Source organism: Oreochromis niloticus, linkage group LG19 (assembly GCF_001858045.2).
Source record: "Oreochromis niloticus isolate F11D_XX linkage group LG19, O_niloticus_UMD_NMBU, whole genome shotgun sequence".
Taxonomy (NCBI): domain Eukaryota; kingdom Metazoa; phylum Chordata; class Actinopteri; order Cichliformes; family Cichlidae; genus Oreochromis; species Oreochromis niloticus.
This window is the reverse complement of record NC_031983.2, coordinates 4,393,212-4,419,579: the sequence shown is the minus strand read 5'-3', so window position 1 is coordinate 4,419,579 and position 26,368 is coordinate 4,393,212. Positions and strand designations below refer to the sequence as shown.

The window sequence follows — 26,368 nt, the reverse complement described above, 5'->3', positions numbered from 1 at the left end:
GGAATGTCTGCATACGTGATTTTCCACACAGCAGTCAGCTTCCTGTTGCCAGACGAAACAGGGACGGTGTGAAAGAAGCTGTGCCAGCTCTACCAAAGGCTTGCCCTTAATCAGCACAGTGACACCCATTAATGACCCCACCCCCTATGATGAGTCAGTGTTTGCTGCAAACTGGTTCTAGTGTAAATATTTTTTTCTCTCTCCAGACAAACACAAAAGTCAGAAATAACAGTGATTCTGAGAGCAGAAGGTCAAAGGTCACCTGAAGGGGTAAGCCATTTTGGTAAGTTCAGCTTGTTTCTATTACATGTAATCAGCTTAGATGACGGCCCTGCAACTAATAGCGTCAGTAGGGGCGGCATAAAAGCTTTAACATGATTTAACATCATCAACATAATGTCTTTGAAAAAATAACTACAAATTCTATTCAGCACAATATATTATTTGCTCTCCAACAGTTTCCACGAAACACACATGAATGTTTTAATGCATTTTTATATTTTTTATTTAAATTGTATTGTGAAATGGCTTCCATTAGGTCTAACAAACATGTAAAGGCTCTTTTAAGAGCTACTTTGGGTTTTACCCAAAATTTATTTGAACCTAGATCCAAACTGATAAAATCAGCCTTACCTGCTGGTAGCTTCTTAAATTAGCTTAAATTCAGTTTTATTTATATAGCACCAAATTACAGCAACACTCGCCTCAAGATGCTTTATATTGTAAGGTAAAGACCCTACAATAGTACAGAAAAACCCCAACAATCAAATGACCCCTTATGAGCAAGCACCTGGCAACAGTGAGAAGAAAAAACTCCCTCTTAATAGGAAGAAAACTCTCGTAGCATCAGGCTCAGGGAGGGGCAGCCATCTGCCGTGTGCCATTTGGGGTGAGGGGCTGGAAACAGGACAAAAGACACACCATGGAAGAGAGCCAGAGAAATGTTTTAAATGGTTTTTAAATTGAAACCCCCCCCCAACTAACTAATAATTCATCTTCTTGAAATAAATAATCCCCCTAGTAGAATATAATATGTTCCTACCTCTGAAGATGGCAGTACATATAGAAATTGTTTAGCCCACCACCATTTAATCACAAAACACAAAGAAGAAAGTGTTGCCAACAACCACAGACAGTATAAAAGATGGACAGAGATACTGTAATGTCACCACATTATTCCTGAAGTCCTGCTTTGAAGTGTTTCCACCATCTTGGTTGCAAAAACTGGATGTGACAAGAAGGTCTTACTGTGTGACTGCATGCTCATTGGCTAACAGCTTTCCAATCACAAGTCACTACCCAATGGATGATGCTCCTTTTTGAAACACAGTATGACAGCTATTTCCAAAACGGACTCAATTTCTTATTCAATATGGCCCAAGAATAATTGACAGTGACTATAAGTCAGGAAAGTTTGTACAGACATCAACACAGATAAGCTGGTTTTCCATAGACTTCTATAGGACTGGGAAATCGTTTTGCAACCACAACTAAACACAACAAATCGCGCTAAGAGTTTAAACCCCCATCACCATCATCAGGTTAGGGCCATTATTCTTGGTTAAGCAAAGTATACTCTTTATAATTGGAAGATTTGACCATTCAGGGCTCAAAAGGGGCGTACAACACAGTCAAGCTTTGTTTAGGTTTGCACGTGTGGGGGAAAAAGGCACTGTGTTGCTTCTTGTTCATTATTTAGCATAAAAATGAGCACTGACACACAAAAGCAAATTAGGTGTAGCCTTTAAAAGTTAACATCTGATGACATAAGAGACAATAAAGGTATATTTGTGGGCAAATCAGACTGTTTTTGTGCTTCATATAACGGCGGTTCAAACTCCAGTGAGCACCCTCTTGTGCGTACGTGAGAATAGCTCCATCGTCTGAGTTAACCAGTAACCAGACCTCTGTTTCCTTTCTGATCTGCAGCCAGGGAGAGAAGGAAGGAACGATTCCTTGGCAGAGTGTGTACGTGTTGTAATTTGAGAGTGCAAACTGATGTGTTTTTGAAGCCTGGCAGTGACACAGAGGAGATTTCGACTGAAGCTGCTGATGGATGATAATCAGGAGATTGTGATTTTCAAGGCCACAAAAATCCACTCTAATTCATCTGTTTTTCCTGGAGGCTTCTGAAACTGAGGTCAGAATGTCATGGGACGTGACAGGCTTTTTCTTTTTTTACTGAGGTTTATACAAGTTCATGGTTGCAGGGCGAGGCTAAAATAACACCTGACAGTCTACTGCAAGCCATTACATTATGATGCCTCATAACAAATCCTACAACATTGTACTGTCTGACAGGATTAGATTCAGATATATGCAGAAAATATGCAGTTTAATCCACAAAGGAGTGACTGAAGGAGTTTCACAACCTTTATCCACAAGGCTTCTCCAGTTGCGACTGACTGATAGGAATTTCTGTGGATTAGCAGAGCTCCTACACTTTCTATTAAAAATTGGCTGCCATTCAGGAAGGGGGCAACAGATGGTACCTTCTATGAACAGGAGACAATGGTAGAAAAGCTGAAAAAAGTTTTTACTTTTTGTGTCTGTAGCTATAATATGTACAAATAAACAAAACAGAATTTCTGTCCTTTTGGCTTTTTTTTTTTAAAGTTACCATTGACCATTGGCTTTTCTTACAGAAAAGCTGGTTTACCCATAAAATGCTAGCTGAAGCATGCTAATTGGTTTACATTACGCAACAGCACATGCATAGTTGTGGTGGTTGTAGGTGTGACAGAAGTCTGGACATGAAGTCCCCAGAGTGGTGCATATTAGCAGTAGATTACACACGATGTTATATGTGTCGTGGAAAGCATGAATTAAACTGTCTTGATTGTAGACAACATTAATATTAAGTGTAGTTAAGTTTCTTTACACCAACAGAAAATAGGGTTTCACAGGTCCGGCCCACATAAGATCAAAGTGAGCTGTATATGGCCTGCCATGTAAAAGGAGTTTGGCATCCTTGCACTACGCAACAAGCATCAAAGTTGGGTTAGAGTTAAATAACCTTGTGACTGTATTGCTCTGTTCTGTCTGGTGTTGTACTGTTACTTGTGATTTTATTTGGAATCTTGCACTTTATGCAGTCCTGTGTTGATTGTCTATGTAGCACCATTGTCTTGGATCAACGCTGTTTCCTTTCACTCTGTACTGTACCACATTAAAATGACAATAAAGCCAGCTGACTTGACTTGACTTGAATTGAAATAAAGAGAAAACCAGCAAGCCAAGTGAGCTAAATGAAGCAGTCAGATGATGGACATCCTCCAGTAGCCAAACAAAGAGATGGTAATGACAAAGGTGAGGGTGAACAATGTATTGGTAAAAAACCAACAGCAGGCTGGGAGCTGGAAAGATGGAAAGCTCATTCATTTGTTGAGCTGGAGAATAGAAATTCCACAGTGGTATTCACTACATTACATCTCTGTCAGTCAATTATTTTTTACTGCTTCCAATTCAGTTTAGTGTCAGTTAGTTTACCAAAAAGCAGAACAAAAAAACAAAAACAAATGAAGAGAGAAGAACAGAAATGGACTCAGCATGGGGGGAAAGTATTCTTCCAGTTATCTAAAATCTAGTGACGTCAAAATTTACAGTTATACTGAAGTGACAGAAGTATCCAAAATGAGGCTGTGATGATTCACCTGGCTGAGTGTGCTCTCAACGGCTTCCCTCACAAACTTCTCTACAACAGAATCCCTGCTTCATGAGTCCTGGTGCTTGTCAAATGAATGACAGTAAAATTAACACATTTTGGCTAACTTACCATTAAAATGGGGAAATTGTGGGAAAAAATACTGAATTGAAACATAATTAGAATTACATTAAAATTCCATTTCACTTTCACTGATATACAAACCACATCAACAATCCCCTCAAGCTGTTTTATATTTTATATTTATATAAAACACAGATGACCCCCCCTCCCCCCGTGATATTAATTACAAGTTTTTACTTTTGTAAAAACTTGTAATTAATACTTTTGTTAGTTTGTGCTAAATTTTACTATGATGGCTAAAAATGTAACTGTGGACAGGGTTGTTCTTTAACTGCTACGATACATGCATGCAGAGACTTATAAACACAAGTATGTTCCAAACATACTCTGGAAACAATGGACAAAGTCATCTGTTAGCTTGTGCACACCCATTTAAAACCTTTAGTTGAATATTTTGGCTGTTTCCATGTAGGTTTCTTGAAACCAAATCCGACCTCACTGAGAGACTGAGTATGTTGCATGCCCACGCAGTATCAAGTTACCAGTTACAAAGTAGCCTGTTTTAATGTTTATTTTAATCAACTTTACACAACGGAAATCATAATTTATCAGACAAGACCTGATAGTGGCGATTAGTATTTGTCAAAGTTTTAGATGAAATGGTGAAACTTCAGATTTGCTGTAATTCAAGACCAAAAAAGAAGCAAAATTTCAGCTTTCATAAGTTCTTTCTTTTTTATGGGTCTTTTAAATGAACCATAAATTATTTAGTATTTTATATTACGAATTTACTTTAAAAAGTAACTCTATAGCCCATGGGGCAGTTGACTCAACGATCAGGCCAATGGTAAAAAAATCATAGTAAAAAACTTTTAAACAAAGAATAATAATACTCAAGTGCAGTAATCTTACCTTAAATTTGTACTTCAGTTTATAGGAAGGTTGATTCTGTTCATCTGGATGTAGCGATTTCAGTGGGAGAAACGTTTCATCACTCATCCAAGTGACTTCTTCAGTCTCAGCTGACTGCAGGTTTCCCCAACTTTATAAACAGTACCTTTGTACAATGACTGAAACTAGCTCACTGAATGAATAATGGGCTGTAAGGTCAGTTTCTTGATAATTAATGAATTAATAATTAATGTGCAAATGCACTGTTTATAGGGTTGGGGATGATTGAGCATGCATCAAGACCTTCAGTTTATGTAAATACTCATAAACATGTTTACAAAACTTTGATGATGAAATCCACAAGATCCACTTCAAGGCTTTCTTTTTTTATTGACGAAAGTCTTGAATGGACTGTTTACAATAATAGTTATATTCATTGATAACAATGCAACTGCGTTCATTCTTGTTTGGATTGCAGGAGCAAAAAAAAAAGACAAAAAGAAAAGAAAAACCATAGAAACCCTGCCATCTAGTGGCCAACATTGACAAGTGCACGCGAAGGATTGAGACCAAGTGGAACAACCTTAGTTCAACATCCCTTTAATGAGTTCAGTCATGTAGAAGAAGAAATAGCTCACAAAAACAAATAATTCCATTTACTAATATATTTGCCTATAAAACTTTACAAATATGTATTTAAGGTTATATATACATAATTAGAGAAAAATACATCATTTTGCAAGGAAAAGGGATCGTAATTCTTACAGGAGTAACATTGGCAATACAAATACACAAAATATTTTCACATTAAAATGTATTTTCTCTAACATTTCTGTGCTGAAGAAACTCTTAATGATGACCACAGTAAAATAAACTTGGGATAATTGAGCACTCTTAAGCATAAAAGGGGACACTGCTGGCTTTTCAGAGCAATGCATATGTTCAAGCACATAAAACCACACGTTACTATCTCACAGCCTCAAAAAGGAAAAAAATCGCTTCAGTTTCTCAGTAGATCAAAGTGAATTTACTAATATTGACTGTATAGGTGTTCTTGGTGTACTCTAGTTGCTGCAGTTCCATTGGTCTAAATTAGACTTGGCAGCAGATTAAAATCAAGCTTAACATCTCTACATTTTCTGCATCACCAAATTAATACTTGTGTCATTATGACAATGAAACTTCATTCAGTAGTTTGGAGGTGTATTCTGTGCAACTGATAACTCTATTTGATTTGCAGTGATGACAGTAAAACAGCAGTACCTAGTGGAGGCAGAACTGCTGTACCCAAAATCAAACCTTGTTAATTTGGCTTACAGCAATAAGGGCTGGAGTGTAAAGTTTTTTTTAAAAAAAAGGATAACAAATGGATGTGTCAAACACAGCTTTGTTGCAGCAAGTTCACACTGTGATGACTATTTATTTGATCCCTGGAATTTTAAGTGATTACAGTGCCACTTAAAAAAAAAAAAAATGACAATGTGTGTGGAAGGGAAAAGAGACAACTGAACAATATTGAAATAATTTATGGGGAACAACCAAATTTGGAATACGGCAAATTGAGTCAACTCATGTCCACTCAAGACCTTCAGGTGGGCAACAAATCCTTTAAAAGTGGGCAGGTGTTTTAGACCAAGATTCTCTAAAATGCCCAGACTGCTTCATCACACTTACATTCTGACCCAGCTTGGACTAATGGGATATGGATGAAAGTCCTTATTGTAGTGATGGAAGTAGAAATAAAAGCATTTATTATAGATCTGCATCTCCAACGTGGAGAATAAATCACTCATTTAACTCACTGCAAGTGCATTTGATTTGAGAGGAAGTCACTGAAAGTTACTCAGCAGTTTAAGTCATGCCTTTGACCTGTATATTGTAAAAGGATTAACCTTTTGACTGAACCATCTGATGATGCACACGATCAACAGTTACAGTGCCCGTATGTACAAACCATAGCATAAAAGCGATGGGAAATAGTTAAGGTGGAAAAGAGTTTCAGTTCCTAAGAGCAACAACTTGACAGCTTGGATTGAGAATCAGGTGCCCTCCGGATCTGGTCCTGCTCAGAAAATTGTGTATTTTTTTATTCTACATATTCTGTCCATCATCCTGTGTCCCATCTCTGAATGTAACTATGACAACAACTGTTTTAGTGTATCAATGAATTTAACAAAGTAGTCCTCTTAACGTACACACATTAAGGCATAATTGAGCCGAGAGAGGGGGGGAGAGAGAGAGAGAGAGAGAGAGAGAGAGAGAGAGAGAGAGGCACAGCACAAAAAAACATGTTAACGTGAATCAAAACCAAGCGCACCCCTTTTCAAGGCTTTGCCTCCAAGCCCAGCACTGCTCACAATCTGAACGTCAGTAGCAAAGAAACAGTCGTGAGAACCGTTTCTTTGCCTACAGTGTCCAACAAAGTATCTGGCATGACCCTCACAGCCAGATACTTGACTGTTGATACGGGATCAGTCTTGGAAAGGAGAGAATTTCTGCTGCAGAACCCCAGAGGACAGCAGAAAGACAGGTGAATGGGGAGTAGGCAGATGGACTGACAGGAAGCCACAGACATACAGGACGATCCGGATCCCTGGATCACTGGATGAGTTCAAAGTAGTGCAAGATGGCCATGATGTGCTGTGGCATGAACACATAGCCGGTGTATATGGCCATACCAGCCACAGAGATCAGCAGGGAGTCTGAAGAAGAGAGGTTAAGGAGGAATTTCTGAAGACATTCAAGTTTTACTGCAGGGAACCACACACAAACTCTAACTGACGTGCCTTCATCAATCAGTAGCTGGTAATGTGCTTTACATCCAACAAACACTGCCTGCTAATGGATACAGGCTGGCAGCCAGTTACACCTGCATGCAAATGTTTGCCCACCAAACAGTCAGTGACCTATTTTCCTGGTTTGTGAATAGAAAATATATCAATACAAGCCCTGCAAAATGTTAGCTGGCTTGTATAACAGCTGTGGCTAAAGTGTAGACACAAAGTCTCATAATTTCAGTAAGGCAAGTCAAACTTTAGTTGTAGCTATTCTAGCAATTGGAAAGAATTTCAAACCCGTTCGGCAGGATTTACATTCCAGAAAGCAGTGAGAAAAATAAATAAATATTTGAAATAACTTTAAAACTATGTACAGAGATAGCCACAATAATGCTCTCAAAATCACTGTTGAGCATAAAGCATGTTTACATGCTCTATAATTACCTTGCTAATGTAAACAGGAAAGCAGACTGTTGCTAGAAAGAGGCCATCACTTTGCATTTGCTCAAAGCATGGTCCAATAGACATTTTCACTGTTGAATGTCCTTGCTGATAGCTATCATACAAGATCACCACTGCACAAAAAGGCAAGTTGCAGAAGGCTCTGCAGCTCTTATACTTGCTGCTTTCTAAAGGGAACATCTTCCAGTAGGAAAAAGTGACACTGTTGTCTTGCCTGACAAAATTACATGCTTACAAGAAAAATTAGCAACCACATCATACACACATCTGAAAGCTTCTGGTTCTTTGAGGACAGAAACTGCTGCTTTTTATCATCTTACATGATAAATATACATTTTTAAGTTATGACTCAAAAAAATCTTTTACAGTACCGGGAAACTTTAGGTGGAGGAACTTCAGTGTTTATTTTTGTTCCATTTAGCTGTAAATGTTGTACAAAACAGATTTTAAACTTGTGACAGGATGTTTTGCAATGAAAATAACCTTGGAGGTCACAGCTCTCTACAGAACTGTACACCTTTGACCTTCTATCAAGTGACCATATATTTCCTAACAGATTTGTCAACCAAGAAATTTTGTCAGTCACTGACATTTTCCAACACTCATTCACTTGTCCTTCCTGATAGGAAAAGAAATAGGAAAAAAAAACCCAAACCCTCAAATACTTATAAAACCTACATTCAAGTACAAAAGTCTCATCAGCCACTCGAAGTTAAGTTCATCTTGGCCATAATCCGCTTTCTGTAGATCAACAATAAAATAACCCGTGTGATCCCTGAGCGACTGCGTTACGTTATTTGATGAGATGCAGGCTGATAAAGAGCAGGAAGACACACCTGATCCTCGGAGGGAGACGAGCTACACCCTGACAGTGACGCCAACTGTAGGAAGACGATACATCATGCACAGAATGTGATACTGATGACTTCCTGCACTGCCACAGATCAAAGTGCAGTCATAAAACCATCAACAGGGGGTACCCTCTAATTATTAACTTCGCTCAGTTAAAATTGTTTGCGCTTTTTAAAAACATAAAATTAAAATAAAAGGTCATACGTAACGTGTATGTACTTCACGCGACAATCACCTGACCGACTCTCTTAAGTAGCTGAAGCTAGCTTAGCTTTGATGCCGCCCAAAGAGTCAACTAACCGCACACACACTGGACTTGAAAGCTTGTTTTCTATATGAAAGGAAAAGTACACAGCACTACAACAAAGTGTGAAACAATCTTTAGTATAATAATGAAAGGAATTTGACGCTTTAATCATGGCTGTCACTACAAACACGTTTCTTTATGTTATGTCAAATAGGTTATGAACTAGGAAGCGGTTTAGATATTGTCAGGCACACACAACTTCAGTTTTCATCCGTTTCTACACAAATCAATCACAGGTTAAAACACATAACTTGTAGAATAACATTTAAAGCCGTCTCTACAATGTGGCGGACGAGTGTTCAATTCAGAATTGGCTAAGCTGTGAACTCTTTAGGTTTCAACGATAAGAAGGGCCGACTCGGTCTATATGCCGAATTTGCCATAAATCACCGCTCGTGTGTTTAAATGCTGTAAATGGTTTATACAAAAAAAGTGAAGCTATGTTTACTTTTACGTAAAGTTAGCGCTATCAGTGAAATATCTAGGTCAGTCAGGCTAGCGTTCAGCTAAAGTTAGCAAATTAGCTAGGTCGAACATCCCTTCAGAAGCCACTTCAACACGGAAAAAGGATACTGAACACCGTCCTCTCCCAGGGCTCCAGCATGTACAAGGCTGTCACCAGAAGATACTGGTAATAAAACCAGGATAACTGCTTCCAACATTCTCCAAGTGCCATGGTCCTAACTTTTAAAATGAACTTTGTTCCTTCCTCACGGCTCTTATCCTCTTTATGTTTCGTGCTGAGGTGTTTTCTGCTCGCGTAAGGTTTAATCGCGAGGCGCTGGTTTCCGGCAAATCACAACTCCGCGTTCAACCGTATGATTGTGACGCAGACCAGGGTGTTCCACCTTCCTAATTTCAAAATAAGAGTCAAAAACAACTTTTAACACCACATAAAAGATGCATTTATACACTATTTTTATTTGCTTGTTTATCTTTACCTTAACTGTGTGCCCATCTCTTCATTTAGTGTATTTCCTTCCATTAAGCATCAAATATCTTGGTTCTTTAAAACAGATTTCGAGTCACCCCCCAAACCAAAGCGCTCTACTGACCCAAATACTCACTAAAGCACTAAATGTGGATTATTCCATGGCTGAATAGATTCCCCAACAAAATGCTATACTCCCCAGTTTGAAGAACATTTGCGTAGGAAGTACAGGTATTTATGAAATCAGTTAACTACCATTTAAACGGCAGGAATCTATATTATGATCATGCCAACAGTGTATAAGTGAGGCAGACAAAGCACTGTTTCTATGCCTACAATTGTGATGGACATCAGAACATTTACTTACCGAAGCCATAACTGTAGCAGCATATACCGAAAATTACCCATCTCAGAAGAGATTATTTGTCAATGTTGACAAATAATTTCAAAATCAGACATGAAAAAGAAAAAATGATGCAGCCTTTCAAAAGTTTCAGAAAACTGTATTCTTTGTATTAAATTTTTTTTTTTAAAAAGCAGCAAATGTAAAACTTTTAGAAGTCTCAACTTTCAGTGTCAGTGTGATTTAGTCTATATTATTTATGGCCACAATTACTAGACAGGCCAAATTAGCATGATGGCAAAATTGCAAAAATACACTGATGGTAGTAGAAAGTTCTGTGGTTGCTCTACTAACAATGCACAATAACGACCAGCATTGTAACTACAGCGGTGTAAATTGGTTGAAAACAAGCAGACACTATGAGTGTTGAAGTATTCTGCTAACAAAATAACACAAAATCTAATAAAACAAAGCACAGGTTTGATCATGTTCTTGTTAATAGAAACAGCATTGTAATTCAGATTAATGAGGGAAGCTAAAGGAAAATCAATGTTTTAATATAGGGGCTAACTAATCCTGTCAGAAATTGCTGAGGAATTTGTGTAATCATGTGGGAGGAGGTGAGGTGCAGGATTCATACAGAGGAGACCTGCACTATGAAATCTAAATGCAACAGCTGACCTGTACCTTAATAAATCAGATTTGTGTGACCAATTTAAACATTTGTGCTCTTCAAATTACACACGCAGTAAGACAAGCCACAAAAACACTGGAGTCAACGCCAATAGGTTGTGTTCAGGCACAGCACTTAAAGTTTTACAGACATGAGCTGGGACAATTTTTCTAATCCTGAAAAGAATTTCATTTTAGTTATCTGTGGAACAATGTGTTCAAAATATGGATGATAAACGTGATCAGGTGAAGCTTTACACACAGACTGATTTGCCATCTCAGCCGTGACACTGAAGGAAAAATCTAGTAAAAACTGTTGTAACTGCTGTAAACACAACACTGACAAGTTATCACTGGCGCCATGATCTTATTTGCAAAAAAAAAAAGAAGATGGACATTTACACATCCTGCAAATACAGAACAATAACAGCGTTAATTTAAAGTGATGAGCACACGTCCAGTGTTCACTCCCCTTTAGCTCTGCTTTGGTGAGCATTTTTGGATATAAAGACACTGATCTGAGCCACGAGGTGTGAAGCCAGAGAAAAAGTCCAGCTCAGAGCTCGTTCAGTCCTTATCAGCAGTGGCTGGCCAGGATGTTGAAGAAGTGGTAGACCTCATCTTTATCGAACACGGCCACCTCAGTGGAGCACTCAGAGCACTGTACTGGGTGGTACACCTCATCAGCATCCATCCCCATTGCTGCTGGAGTCTCATCCGCAGGCGTTTCTGTCTGCTGTCCCCTCCTCCTCTTCCTGTTCCTCCGGTTCTTCTCCTGCTGGTTTTTGTAACGCAGCACCTCCTCTCTCTTGACTGTGCAGTTCATCACAAACATTGCTCGATACTGCGTCCGGTACTTCTCGTGCCTGAATGGACCCAACAGAGACGTGTCGTTACATTTTAAAATGACAAAATCTCTATAGTGAAAATTTCTCATTGGGCAGGCAGATAATTTTCAATCACTTCAAATCTTTCTTTAAAAAAAACAAAAACAACAAACAAAAAAAAAACTGATCTAGAGTATAAAATGGCTCACATATCTTGTGTTGTCAAAACAGCTTTCACTGTGATACTATGATCCCTAATCCAACAATACGGGACAGGGACATGTAATGGGAGTTGGGCAATGGCCCGTTGGCTCTCCTTAGTCAGCAATAACTAGTTTTTATTAATGTTTTCATCACATATTTAATCATTCCAGCTTTTCAAACATGGGAACTAGTCCTGTGCATATATGAAAACATGGGTGTAGCTTTGGTGTCACATTAGGAATAGAAAGCGGCTTTATTGAATACAACATGATGTTGTTCTCAATCACAACTTGTGACCTCAGCTCTCCTGAAATATCTTGCATGTGACACTTTGGCACGCTGTGCATAAACAAGAAAAAATACAAACACTGCAAAACAATCAAGAATATAAGAAATCATGACCTCTGGAATATTTGTTTCAAATGAAATGAAAACTTTTCTAAAAAGTCAGTATTATTAAGTTCTAGTAGTTTTCCCTATGCTGGACTGAATCTCCACCATGTAGGACATTAAGCATGTTTTAGTGTGGTAAAAAAGAAACTAACACTCTTGGCGATTATCAGACAGGGTATATGTAACACTACTCCATCATCAGTCAGACTTTCTCAGATGGATTCTGCTCTCTGATCTCAGGTAACATTAGGCCGACACCTTAAACTGCTGCTGGGTTAACACAGGGATCCACACTGTTCTGAAACCTGCTGTGGAGCCTCACCTCTGACAGTCCAAGCAGAGTGTCGTCATGCATGCGGGACAGTTAAGAACAGCGTCGCTGTGGGGTAAAGCCTGAGGGTGGCGAAGCTTTGAGTGAAAAGCTGCAGCAGGTCGTTTTCTTCTGCTGTACCTACACAGGAAGGTAAGAGGCAGAATGAGTCTCTGGAGGGAAATTTTTTAAAAAAAAGAAGCAAAAACATCTGGTGGCATGTGTTTTAGAAATTGTAAGAGAATCTGTGTTACTCTCTCCTCCTGGCGTCAACCCAGGCCTGGTCTCTGTCATCCTGGTCGGGGTCGTACAGCAGCTCGTCATTGGTCGGAATGACCCGCTGTCTCCGCCTCTGGCTTGTGGAGCTGCCTACAGAAGAAATTTCAAAAACTGTTAGTGGTAGGCTGTACATGTACTCTGTCATCTAATGACATCTTAATGACTGTTGGTAACCACAGCAGGAAAACCAGTTCTCTTACTCGGTGTGCCGTCTTCCTCTGAGTCAGAGTCAAAATAAACCTCATCATACATCTGTGGGTTAGAAAGTCCAGGACCACCACCAGCACCTCCTCCCCCTTCTTCTTCTCCTCCTCCTGGTCTTTTTGAGGTCTCTACCAGAGAACAAATACACAACTCGTAAGCACAAACTGTATTTACAGAGACGGTCTGTCTCACACAGCAAGATAAGTTAGTTAGTTAACCGTGGGATTAAACTTGGCTTCTTCCTATGTCAACACACTACTCTTCCTAGTACTTGTTTTGTTTGTTGTATTGTTGAGCTTATACTGTGTTCCAGATACCTTAGATGTCGGAACTCAGGAGTGATGTCATTCCCGAGTGCATTACAGTATAAAATTGTAAAAGTGAAAAACTAGGAACTTCACTAGAACTGAAGAAGCTTCTTGGATGAGAAGTGAAAAGTCTTCAAGCAACTTAAAGAAGACCAGATGCTTTTCTTTCCAAGCTCCTTAGACTACGATGACCTGGATTACTGAGAACCTTCACAGACACACAGGTGATTATTTTAACATATTTTCATTAAAAATGCTCCAAACAACAACATCACAAACACTGTCAGCTCATTCAATGACTAGAATTAGCTAAGATTAAGCTTAACACACAGCTTTTGGCTATAGCTGCCATCTAGAGCTGGGCGATAAAACGATAACGATATGTATTGCGAAATAACTTTTTCTCGATAGAAAAATTAAACTATTGCGATAGGCCTCATCTCTCTTGTCCTCTTAAAAAAAACAAAAAAACAACAGCCAATCCAAATTAAGTAGCGCAGAGCCGAACCAATCACAGCCGCAGCGTCACGTCACGTGACTTGTTACGTACAGCACAAGCGCCAAGGCGCACATGTGTATTTGTTTTTGCAGCCGTGCAGCCCAGGTAATGAAGGAAATGAGTTTGCCGACTAGAGAAAAATCAACCGAGAGCGTGAGCGAAGGTTACCAAAGAAAAAACAGATGATGGTTCCAATGCCGGAGAGCTTGTCGAACGGAAGGGCCACAGAAGTTCCGTAGTGTGAAGGTATTTCGGCTATTTCAAGTCTGACAAAAAACAGAGTAGCGCGCACTGTAAATTGTGCCGAAAGCAAGTCTGGAAATACAATAAAGCGGTGCATGCTCAATCTCTGACTGAAAGCGCTAATTCGTCATTCGGCTTTTGTCAGACTAAAGTAACTGTTAAAACTGTTTGAAAAGCTAAGCTATACAACAAGGAGAGATTGAGAATTTTCTTTTAGTTCTCAGTTTATTTGATATTGACAAAAGTTAGTCAATTTTGTCTGTTCTTCTGTAAAACAACCTAAGATTTATTTTTAGAATTAATATTTTGTTTCTAAGTGGAATTGACAATTTAGTAGTCTGTTTTGTTTGTTCTATTTTGAAACTTAAATGCTTTAGCGGCTGCGTTTTGTGTAGTTTGCAATATTTGCCTTTATTTATCTGAAACTGAAGTCTCATGTTCCTTAAGTACATCTGCCCTGTTAAACTTATTATGGGAAATAAATATTTTAATTAAAACAAGCTGCTAATTATTTCACATTTTACTTGTGAGCAACGGCACATTTAAATCTTACAAATATAGTTATTTGGCTTATATCGTGAAATATATCGTTATCGCCTGAAATGAAAAAAACATATCGTGATATGAAAAAAATCTTATATCGCCCAGCTCTACTGCCATCTAATCAGTTGATAGCAAAGTAATTCCAGACATATCACTATGAAAATACAAATACTAGCAGCTGAGTGTTACCTGCTGCTGGTACCCAGGTTCCCTGCATGGTCTTGATGGTGGAGCTGAGCTCTGCCTCCATCTCTTTTTCAAAATCATCCTCGCTGGATGACTCGCTCTCCCCGGTTAGATACTCTCTGATCAGCTTCTTTTTCTGGTCCGGAGTCCCGTTCAGGAGCACGTCCAACTCATCCTCCGAACTAAAACAGAGAGAAAGATTTCAGAAAAAAAAACAGACTCTCAAACCCAGGAGATTACTAAATTGAAGTAACCATTCATGTGTTATTCTGCACATGTGACATTATATCATGTGGTGGCATCGTATAGTGTTTAACAGACCAAATAATTAAGCACTTAATTTTGGAAACCATTAATCCACGTCGAAACTGTCGCTTTAAGCTTAGCTCAAAACCAAAATAAGTTGCCTGTACTCACTAAATCCATCGGTACATACATATTTGCTGCTTTAATAATGAAATTTCATATCTTCAGGTAGACAAGTTCTTTTGAAGTTTTGGACTTCTGATTGGACACATCAAGACGTCTCAGGACATCACTTATAAATATTAATAATTATGACGTCTTGCTTAATTTTCTCTAATTAAGTGCCATAATAATAAATCCAGAAAATTCTTGGCTAATTACGGCAATAATAAGTATCTGCACTCGTGTTTTTATTTTCTTCTCATCCGCTTGCCTGTAACATTTAGACTTATAAAAATCTGCCGCCTTTCTATAATCAGAATCAGAATACTTTATTGATCCCTAGGGGAAATTATTTTTCGTTACAGTGCTCCATTATAAACAAACACTAACAAAGACAGACAATACACCAACTAAGAATAGCTGAAAAGAACATGTGCAAGAAGGGTGTAGCTGTTGCAGTAAACAGTGTGTTAAGTGGAGGAGTTGTACAGGGAGATGGCCACAGGCAGGAATGATTTCCTGTGTCGTTCAGTGGTGCTTTTCGGTAATCTCAGTCCCCCACTGAACGTGCTCCTGTGACTGACCAGCATGTCATGGAGTGGGTGGGAGGTGTTATCCAACATTGTCTTTATCTTGGACAACATCCGCCTCTCCGACACCACCTTGAGGGAGTCCAGCTCCATCCCCACAACAATACTGGCCTTACGAATCAGTTTATCGAGTCTGTTGGCATCTGCGACCCTCAGCCTGCTCCCCCAGCATGCAACAGCATAGAGGATTGCACTGGCCACAACAGACTCATAGAAAATCCTGAGCATCATAATCATAATTAATGATAATTAAGCAGTAACATCCATGTCACGTTAAAATAAATTCACCGCAAAGAGCGGCTCAGCGCAGTCTCCCTGCTATTCCAGTTTGTTTACATGTTAGCTCCCAGCTAGCTATCTCCACTTTAGCCTAATCGGCCCCTAAAAATAAACACACGTATTATCCTCGCACCTGCTGGCGGCCCGCTCTTCGTCGCTCGGCTCTTCGATCTCATATGACTCAAAGTCTTGTGCTTGACCCAGCTTATTCATTTTAAATGTTTGAGGAGCTTCAATTACAATAGCATGAGGTGCTGATAAGTTAGCAACAACACGCCAAGTTGCTTCTTCCGCTTCCGCTTCTTCTTCTTTTGTGTTTAATAAGGGGTTGGTAAGCGGTACTAAAGTCCATTACCGCCGTCAACTGGGCTGGAGTGTGGGACAGGCGCTTAGGGAGGAATATAACAAAAGGAGAAAAAAGGGGGGAAAACTTCCCTTCAGTCTCTTTAAAACTTTTTTATGTTATAAAGTTTTATATAGAGTCGCCAGCAAAGCACCCCCACACTATCACACCTCCTCCTCCATGCTTATAGAGACCATCCGTTCACCTTTTCTGCGTCGCACAAAGATGGAAGCATCTCAAATTTGCGCTCATCAGAAAAAAGCACAAATTTCTACTGGTCTAATGCCCATTGCTTGTTTTTCCTAGCTCCAAACAAATCTCTTCTGTTTGTTGCTTTTCCTTAGTAGTGGTTTCTTAGCAGCTATTTGACCATAAAGGCCTGATTAGCACAGATTTGTCTGCTACTGGAACTCTCTTTTCCAGACTGACTGTACTTCAGTTCTGAAAGTAATGATTGACTGTCATTTCTCTTTACTTAGGTGATTGGTTCTTGTCATAATATGGAATAGGGTTGTCACCTGTGTGCCAATCTGACTTCTGCACAACATGGTAAATGGTAAATGGCCTGTATTTATATAGCGCCTTAACAGTCCCTAAGGACCCCAAAGCGCTTTACATATCCAGTCATCCACCCATTCACACACACATTCACACACTGGTGATGGCAAGCTACATTGTAGCCACAGCCACCCTGGGGCGCACTGACAGATGACTGATGGTTCCAACCCCATTAAGCAGGCATAGCTGGTGCTGTGGGAAACGCAAAAATCTCACACTCCAAGCCCCGCAACATCACAAAAAGAAATTTGTTTCTTCACAACTTATTCAGTTTTAACTGGTGTCATATTACATTGATTGACAATGTTGATTTAGCTCGGAAATATTTCCAGGAGAGTTTTATCTGCTTTGTGGACAAACATGCTCCCTTTTGCCAGGTCAGAGTTAAAGGTCGGGGGAGCCCCTGGTTCAATTCTGAAGTGGCTGGTCTCCAACATGAGAGAAACCAAGCCTGGGCAGCTGTGAGAAAGTCAGATTCTGATGGTGATTGGCTATGTTTTCATCAGTTGCGTTTACTGCGTTTATGGTTTACTGCTTCCATCAAAAAGGCCAACTGTGGCTACTTTTTGACTTTAACCACTGACAGTCTAAATTACCCTAGGAGGTGAGGTTTTGGCAAACTATAAAGTCTCTCTCTGCCACAGAGCTACCTCCTCACCTAATTATCAACTCCACTCCTGTGTCAGACAAAACCAAAACTCTCAATTGTTGTTATGAACACTTTGTTGCCTCTTGTTCTGTTTAGCACATACATATATAACTCTGCTTGTAGTTCATTGTTTACTAATACTTTTCCCTTTACACTCTTTATGGTAGAAGAGGGATGTAAGGCTTTGAAATGCCTTGACACCAAAAACGCCGGTCTTGACAATCTGTCTCCTTTCTTCTTGCTTCTAGCTGCAAATATCATAGCTGAGCCAGTGTCTTATATTTTGAATCTTTCTAAACAACAGAACACTTTACCAGAGATGTGGATGCATGCCTTTGTACTCCCCCTACTGAAAAGCGGGGATTCTTCAACGGTTAATAATTACAAGCCAATTTCCAAACTCTGTATCTTAGCTAAGATTCTTAAAAGGCTAGTAAATAAAAAGCTTAAAAGTTATCTGAATGAAAACAGAATTTTATCTCCTTTCCAGTCTGGTCTTAGGAAACTGCAAAGTACTGTAACTGCTTCCCAAAAAGTTTTCAGTGACGTCTATGAAGCCTTGCACGCAATAAAAGAATCTATGCATTTTTATGCAGATGAGTTCTTTATTATTGTTCTCGTACCATCGACATGGTTTTCAAACAATTACAGCTAGTTCTTGATAGTATTCAGTCACAGTTGAGTCAGCTCAGACTGGTTTTAAATGCAGAAAAAAGCAAAGTCAAACAGAAGTCTCAAACAGAAGGAGGGTGATGGCAGTACTTTCTTTTCTTGTATCTGCTCAAGGCATTTCCATTGGAACTATGGCCTCATACAAATATCTAGGTATTGTGTCTGATAAAAATCTTTCCTTTAAGCCACACATTGACCACCTAATAAAGAAGCTGAGGCTGAAGTTGGGGTTCTTTTTCAGAAACACATCATGTTTGTCTTTCACAGCAAGGAAAAGACTTGTTGCTGGCACTTTTTTTACCCCTCCTGGATTACGGTGATACAATTTACACGAATGCCCGTGCTCACTCTCTTCATCTGTTGGATTCTGTCTATCATGTGGCATTAAAAATTATAATTGGCTGTAAACCTTTAACACGCCACTGTACTTTATATTCTCTTGTTGACTGATCCCCATTGGCCTTACGCAGGACGGTTCATTGGTATCACTTTATCTATAAGTCTGTTTCTGGTTTATTGCCCTGTTATTTATCAGAGTACATGTTATGCAAACAGTTTATTCATAGACTGTGGTCTCAGGACGTCATTACATTCACTGTTCTATCAGTTCACACAGAGCTTGGAAAGAAGGTATTCTTCTTTTCTGCCCCGTGTTCATGGAAAACATTACAGAAGGATTTGAAGCTCTCTCAACTGATTTCACTTGCAGACTTTAAAAGACGTATAAATGTTTTTGTGAAATCATCACTGGGAACTTGTCTGCCTTTGATATGACTGTGTACATTAGACAAGTTTAGCTATTTTATTGTTTCTGTTATTGTTGTAAGTTTAATATGTTTGTCTGGAACAGGTCTCGCTTCTAAATGACACATTGAGTCTTAATGGGTCTACCTGTATAAATAAAGGTTTAATAAAAATAAAAATGTAAACACAATATTCAGTTTTTAAATGATTTTATTCATTCAGAAAATACAAAAAGCCATCCAAATGTACCCAGCCCTGTGGTCAACAAGTAATTGGTGTGAGACTGCTTTGCTGTTGGATGACCTGGACAATTCATGACCATGACCAACCATGAATTCTGCTCTCTGCCACAAAATCCTGAAGGAAAATAGCTAGCCACTAGCTTGTGCCTTGAAGCTCAAGCACACTCAGGTCATGTAGCAGCACAATGATCTGAAACACACCAGCAGCTTCACCTCTGAAAAAAAGGGTTTGGAGAGGCCCAATCAAACTCGGAACAGTTTTATGACCTTAAACAGAAAACCCTTCAATGTGGCTGAAGTAGAACAATTCTGGAAAAAAGAGTGGGCCAAAATTCCTCTACAGCTTTGTGAAAGACTCATTGCCAGTTATCACAAATGTCTGATTGCAGTTCTCGCTGCCAAGGGTGGCACAACCAGTTATTCTGTTTAGGTGGTAATTACTTTTTCACACAGGCTTGGATATGTTTTTTCCTTAATAACTGAAATCATCATTTCAAAACTGCAGTTTGCATTTACTGCGTTTTATCTTTGTCTAATATTACAATTTATTTGATGATCAGAAACAAGTGTGACAAATACACAAAAACTAAAAACTTCTTCACATCACTGTATATTACCTTAGAACATTTGTGCACTCAAACAATTTTTTTTCCAGGTGAGGAAATAAATTATTAACAGTTAGTTTCATTGGTTGAAATTGTCATTTCAAGAGTTTTTCATGTAAGAAAGCCATGAAAGTTGACTGCATCACTGATACTGGAGGTGATTCTCAGGAGCCAGGTTTTGATGGTGATGCTGGCATGTAGTGCACCATCTTTTGTGGTCAAAGGACATACTGGAAGATCTCTCAACACCTGTCTCTTCTCTGTTTTGATGTTGTCCATTAAAGCTTTGGTAAGTATTGGTGAAATATTCCATGATAACATTTCAGAAGAGTTTCATCCTGTATTTATGGATGGCGTGGTGATCTGTGATTTCAGTGACAGAATCATGCATGTTTTTAATGCCACGTGAGAGCCCCAAAATCACCCAGTGTTGACCTTGTCCCTTGCACACAGATTTCTGCACATCAGAATCTTTTGATGATATAATGCACTTTAAGAGATATTCAAAGTGTTTTTCGTTGGAGAGAATTATTCTGAAGTTTTTCCATAATTTGTTGACATTCTTTTTCTTTTTTTTTTGCAGAAGAGTGAAACTCTGCCAGTCTGTACTTCCAAAAAACCCCCGCCTCTCTAAGATCCTTCTTTTATACCCAACCATGTTACTGACCTGTTGTTATTTAACATAAATGGCAGTAAAATGTTCCCTCAGCCGTTTGTTTGTAGTGCCACTTACTTTTCCAACCTATTCCTGCTCTTGCCTAACATTTTTGTTTGAGCTGAAAATGAATTGATTTTTTTTTCTAAATAGTAAAATTTGAATTGTCAATAAAATATGGATTTGTAAGATTTACAGATCATTCTGTCTTTATTTATATTGTGCTAGTGCTTTTGGAAGTAGGGATGAGCCGCCACTAGGTGGAGCCAAAAGATCAGACATGTTGTTTCAGAAGCTCAGGACAGATGTGCTGATGAAGGCAGACACCATGAGGTGCTATTAGGAAGGAGGATACACACAAATTCATCCATCCATCCATCCTCTTGTGCTTGTCCTGTCCCTACTCCTTTAGTTTTTCCCATTTTTGAATTAATGATGACTTGGCATCATTATTTGAAGTGGGACAAAGGCCTCTTCCACCAGTGTTTTTTGTAACCAACTTTTTGTAGCCACTAACTGAAAGTTTATAAAACAAGTTTTAATTGTTTTATATTTCACATCAACCTCTCCTCCATTTCTCCCCTGCTGTATGTTTGTCTCCGTTGTCCAGTTTACTCAGTTTTTTTATGCCTTGTGTGGCTCGATAAAGAAACTTGGTTTGGCTTTACTGTGGGACTACCACAGGGGTCGTAAATTAAATCTGGGCAGTCTCAAAATTAATCGCAAAGTATTAAGTAAAGATTCATAGCAACATCTAAACGTAGGCTAATTTTCTTTCCATTTTGCCTTTTATGATGGCCACAAGCCTAAGTTAGGAATGAGAATGCATTTTTCCCTTGTTAAATGTTTTTTTTTCTGCCACTGTTTTCCCCCATTTAACATTCGATTAACTTCAGTTGATTTCTGCTCAAACAATTTTTCTGGAAAAATAATTCTTGTTGCTCTTTCAGAACCTCTTTAGTCAGAAGAAGACAGTTATTTCCATCTGCAGCAATTTATATGTAGCTGACAGACCCACAGCTCAATGACGCACAGTATAGAAGAAGGACCTGGAATAGAGGAGGGTTTCAAAGTGGCTTACAGAGACACAGAAACTGGTAGCAGGGTGAAGCTGCTTATGTGCTGTATGAGGTTTAGTAGTTTGATATGCTGAGTTGATGAGACTGCAGCTTAATTTTGGGGTCTGTTTGGACTAATGGTATGTTTAATTTTCCACAGTACTGAGTAATTCTAAAATGAATGTAAATTAAATATCTACAATCAGTGGTTTATTAATTTAAATAATTTAACCATTATGAAAATATGCTTGGTATAAACAGAATATATACCAATTAGTTATATTTCATCCAACAACATTAAATTAACTTTAACATTTTACATCATTTTATGTAACAAAACATGTAATCAAATGACCTAAAGTCAAGATTTTGGGCATAAATATTTTTTCAGCGCTGACATCATCTGTTATCATGCATCTGACTGAGCGTGAAGACATATGGCCAACCTGAAATCTGATCACGTCACTTCCAAAGCAGTGCATCAATTTCAATTCTTTTTTATTTATTATCCATCCATTATTTTTAACAACTCATCATGGGACACCAGTCCTGCACAGGGCTAACACACAGAAGCAGACAACCGTTCACTCTGGCATCCAAAAAAACAAACAAAACAAAAACAAATAAACCCATAACATACTGTTTTTGTGTCTAACTGTTTTGTTATCTTATCGTCTGGTTAAGTCAGCCTGACTGGGCACAGATGTTTGAGCCATCTTTGGGCCAAAACGGCTCAAATATGCTTGATTTGTAACAAAGCTGTCTTAGATGTGCCAGGTTCCATAAATGAATAACTCGACATCTGGGTAAAGGAATGCACTTTCTAAAGTTTGGTAACATTGCTTGTGATATTAAACTTTAACAAGACTGACAGGTTTACTTTATATTGCTATTTGCTACTCGAAGTGAATTGAATGCCTTGAAAGCACATCTACTAAATTCGATTTCAATTCAGTTTTATTCATATAGCACCAAATTACAGCAACAGTCAACTTGAGGTGCTTTATGTTGTAAGATAAAGACGCTACAATAATATAGACAAAAACCCAACTATCACACAACCCCCCATGAGTAAGCACTTGGTGACAGTGGTTAGGAAGAAATCCATTTTAATAGGAAGGAACCTCCAGCTTAATTAACAAGACTCAGAGAGGGACGGCCTACTGATGTGACCAGTAGGAGGTGACAACAAAACTGATTTTGGTTTGCAGGCACCAGCAGGAAAACACTACAAATGCCATTATGCAAATATCATGCATTACTTTACTATGTATTCGAATAGTTTCTCAACAGATGAAATCATGTTGAGGTAAGATATTATTTTTTGACAGCGTTATACTGTTAAGTTATAATAAATAGAACTGTAATATGTAGCAATTACTGAGAAACATGCTATTTAATTACAGATATTGAAAAAAAAAATCTAGGGACCATCCATGTGTACTGGCCTAAATAATCTCTGAGAGCGCCAAAAAGGCAGGCAGCTGACACCAGCAAGACAGGAAGCCATGTTGTCAGACAAGACTGACTATTAGTGCTGTTCTAATGAGCTGTTTTCTTTATGCAATCAGTAAAAGGCTCTAACGTTACTGTACATAGTAGCGCTTGTTCTCCAGCATGTTAAACGTGAGGTAACATCCAGAGAATGGTTGTCATACTAATTCCTGGTCCACACAATCCCTTCCAAAAAGCATTACTTTAATAAACATATTGGGGTAATAATGTAATAATGTGTGTGGCTCATTTATTTAATTTACTGTAGTTACATGTACATTGCAGTGCTCAGAATTTTGTGCTTCGGTGGAAGTAAGGACCATCTTTTTCACACAACTTTTTTAGATCTAAGATACTTTGAACTGCGAGACATTTTCACTGTTACTCAAGGTGATACCACCAGAGCAGCAATAGCTGTGTTTTTTTATGAGTACTCAGTGACAGTACTTCACTTTGCAAAAAAACAAAGGCTTCTGAACTGAACCCTTTGGTGGAGCCGTTTTAGCCTCTTGCATGATTGACACTTAGAAAGCCCATAGAAGCACATAGAAGAAGCTTTATGCTCACCTTTCATGGCTTTTTTATTTCTTGGTTGTCCCTTTCTGAGCCTGGGTGCTTGCTCAAAATAAAGCACTGCTCTAATGTTGTAGCAGTATGTTGTAGATTATATGTTGTAATTGCTAATCAAATATTTTCAGTCAAACTACACTGATGAAAATAGTTCCATTATTATTATATTTTTGAGAGGGTAAGAAGCAAAGTCAGATTTCTCTCATTTGTGACCGTCACAAAACGACTGAGACCCATGCATCTATGACTCTGTTTGCCACAGCCACTGTTTTAATTTTATTTTATTTTTCCTTTAAAAAGAAAGCTTGCCTTGAGTCATTATGGAATATGGTCATCATATTCAAAATTTGCCATGACAGAGCTTGACCAGAAGTAGCTGTGATGATGGCTGTTTGACGGCGGAGACTTTTTTTCAGTGTCTGCTTCTGTGTTTATCTTCATTAACAACAATCAGCAACAACAGCAACGGAAGCATAAAAGACAGGAAGCCCATGCAGATCTTCACAGTTATTTTGCTGGATTTAGGAGAGGGCACGAGGAACCAGTACAGCAGCGAATTCTCTAGAAATGCAATACACCAAGCCAAATAAAGCTTCTTTCAGAACAAGGTTATAGAGTGCCGCTAGCAAAAGCAGGAAATTAAAAATGTGATAAAAAGCACCAATGATAGTCACAATACAAGAATCAATAGAATACCATACAGAAAATGCACTGAGAATGTAAAACATAAGCCAATAAATTTTGTTTTCAGAAGGGGAAAAAAGCAAATTGAGATCTCCCACAAAGCTCTACATCCACACTCTGACTGCAGACAGGACTGGAAGATATCAGGCTGCACTCAGAAAACAATGCAAACCTATGTCTCTGCTCAGATCCAAAGTGTTTAGGAAAGAAGGGAGACCAAACACAGTTTCAATTAAACACAGTAAAAGAAACAAACAATATTATGAGACTGTGTGGAAGTCATTGTATTAATATCTGACCACTTGCTAGATGAATGAATGTGAAACAAAATAAAGAGAACAAACCGTAATTCAGACAGCCAGGGAAAGAGTCCTGCCAGTTCCTCTGGGAGAGGACCAACCAGGCCTGCACACCTCAGGTGTGCTGCAGCCCTAAGAAAGAAAGTCACAGGCAAATAGAAGAAGCAAGAGTAATCAGTGATATTCCCACCCACAAGACATGATTCCTTCAACAAAACAACAAAGTACACTGAACTCTTCATGTTACAAGCCCTAGACCATCTAATATTTTAGGTGGCTTAGAGGTTTTAGATATGGCAGTCCCAACTACATCCCCAGTGCCAAACGCCTCCCCTTTCCAGACCATCGCACCTTAGCAGCCATGGCACCTAAGTGCAGTTTAAAAAAAAATAAAACATGGTCTAATTGTCCTTTCCTTTAATGTAGCAGATGGTTAAATTGTCAGACTGCAGAAACAGAACATTAACAAAAAGGTGAGTTATGGTTAGAAAATGTGAGCACAATTTATACTTTATCAATGCACCCGATGTGATGGTTCTGTATGTAGCTTTTATGTATCACAACCTGTGGGCTGCTTTTTTAATGTGGTCACACATCACTGATTCAAACCCACCTGGAGTCAGAGCTATGATAAATGACTGGATCATCAGTTTGGTTCCAGACACTTTGTGCCTCAGTCCCATCTGGACACATTTTAGATCCATTCACAGAGTCTTATTTTGTTCTGACACAGTCTGTAATTGTAACAAATTGCAATTCTAAATTCATTAAACACTTGGAAAGCTACTCTGATGTTTTTGAGTTAAATTTACCATGACTGACCTCTTACTATTCAGTGAATGTTTATATTCAATCACATTCTAAATGGTTACAGTGTAGAACATTAAACAATAACTGATAACACTTTATAATACAGCCCACAATTGACGCCATAGTTCTGCTGTAATTAAATGGAATTTCAATGTTCTGTATTTGAAATTACAATGTAATTATGTTTAGATGCAAATACTTAAAAGTACATACTAGAACAAGGGTGTAACAAGTCATGGTTTTACAGGAAATAAAGAATTAATTATGCCATAAGTAAATTGATGTGACTAATTTTAAGTACTGCATAATTAAGTACTGTGTAATTTAGCAGAAAAACAAACATTTCCACATCTTATATCATAACTATACTTTTTAGGGCGCCGGCTGTATTGTGGAGTAACTTAACCTTGCCTAACTTCTGGGTATTTTAGAAGAAAGGAGACACACATTCTACTGGAAGTAATTTTGAAAAAATGAAAATCCATCATGTACAGTATGTCAACATAATGAATATAAAATTAAAAAAACTAGGCAAGACCAATCTACTCTGAAAAAGTAAAGCGTATTTATAATGTAAGATGGAGAAATACTGTTTGTTTTAACAGAAAATGATTTTTGGGATACTTAAAATGAGTGAAAACATAATTTGTGTCTCTTTTCCTGTAAAATGGCTGGAAGTTAGATCAGGTTAAGTCACTCCATAATACCAGCCGCTCCCCAAAAAGCACAACGTACTTTTCTGTTGTGTGC

General features: G+C 38.5%; 2 protein-coding genes and 2 long non-coding RNA genes across 4 annotated transcripts; 1 reads left to right on the top strand and 3 right to left on the bottom strand.

Annotated features, from left to right (window-relative positions):
* LOC112843057 (uncharacterized) lies at nt 1-2,805 on the top strand. Its single transcript, XR_003215172.1, has 2 exons — nt 1-283; nt 1,930-2,805. It is a non-coding gene; the product is annotated as an uncharacterized LOC112843057 (long non-coding RNA).
* Nucleotides 2,806-5,202: 2,397 nt separating this feature from the next.
* sptssa (serine palmitoyltransferase, small subunit A) lies at nt 5,203-9,827 on the bottom strand. The gene is made up of 2 exons (XM_003451179.4): nt 9,590-9,827; nt 5,203-7,320 (listed from the first exon to the last, which is right to left on the bottom strand). The coding sequence occupies exons 1-2, from the start codon at nt 9,690-9,692 to the stop codon at nt 7,217-7,219; spliced, it is 207 nt and encodes a 68-aa protein (XP_003451227.1). The 5' UTR covers nt 9,693-9,827; the 3' UTR covers nt 5,203-7,216.
* Nucleotides 9,828-10,434: 607 nt separating this feature from the next.
* Nucleotides 10,435-16,559, bottom strand: eapp (e2f-associated phosphoprotein). Its single transcript, XM_005455941.4, has 6 exons — nt 16,369-16,559; nt 14,962-15,140; nt 13,176-13,307; nt 12,951-13,065; nt 12,709-12,837; nt 10,435-11,828 (listed from the first exon to the last, which is right to left on the bottom strand). The coding sequence occupies exons 1-6, from the start codon at nt 16,446-16,448 to the stop codon at nt 11,540-11,542; spliced, it is 924 nt and encodes a 307-aa protein (XP_005455998.1). The 5' UTR covers nt 16,449-16,559; the 3' UTR covers nt 10,435-11,539.
* Nucleotides 16,560-23,271: 6,712 nt separating this feature from the next.
* Nucleotides 23,272-25,524, bottom strand: LOC112843066 (uncharacterized). The gene is made up of 3 exons (XR_003215182.1): nt 25,422-25,524; nt 24,854-24,940; nt 23,272-24,386 (listed from the first exon to the last, which is right to left on the bottom strand). It is a non-coding gene; the product is annotated as an uncharacterized LOC112843066 (long non-coding RNA).
* Nucleotides 25,525-26,368: the final 844 nt, after the last annotated feature.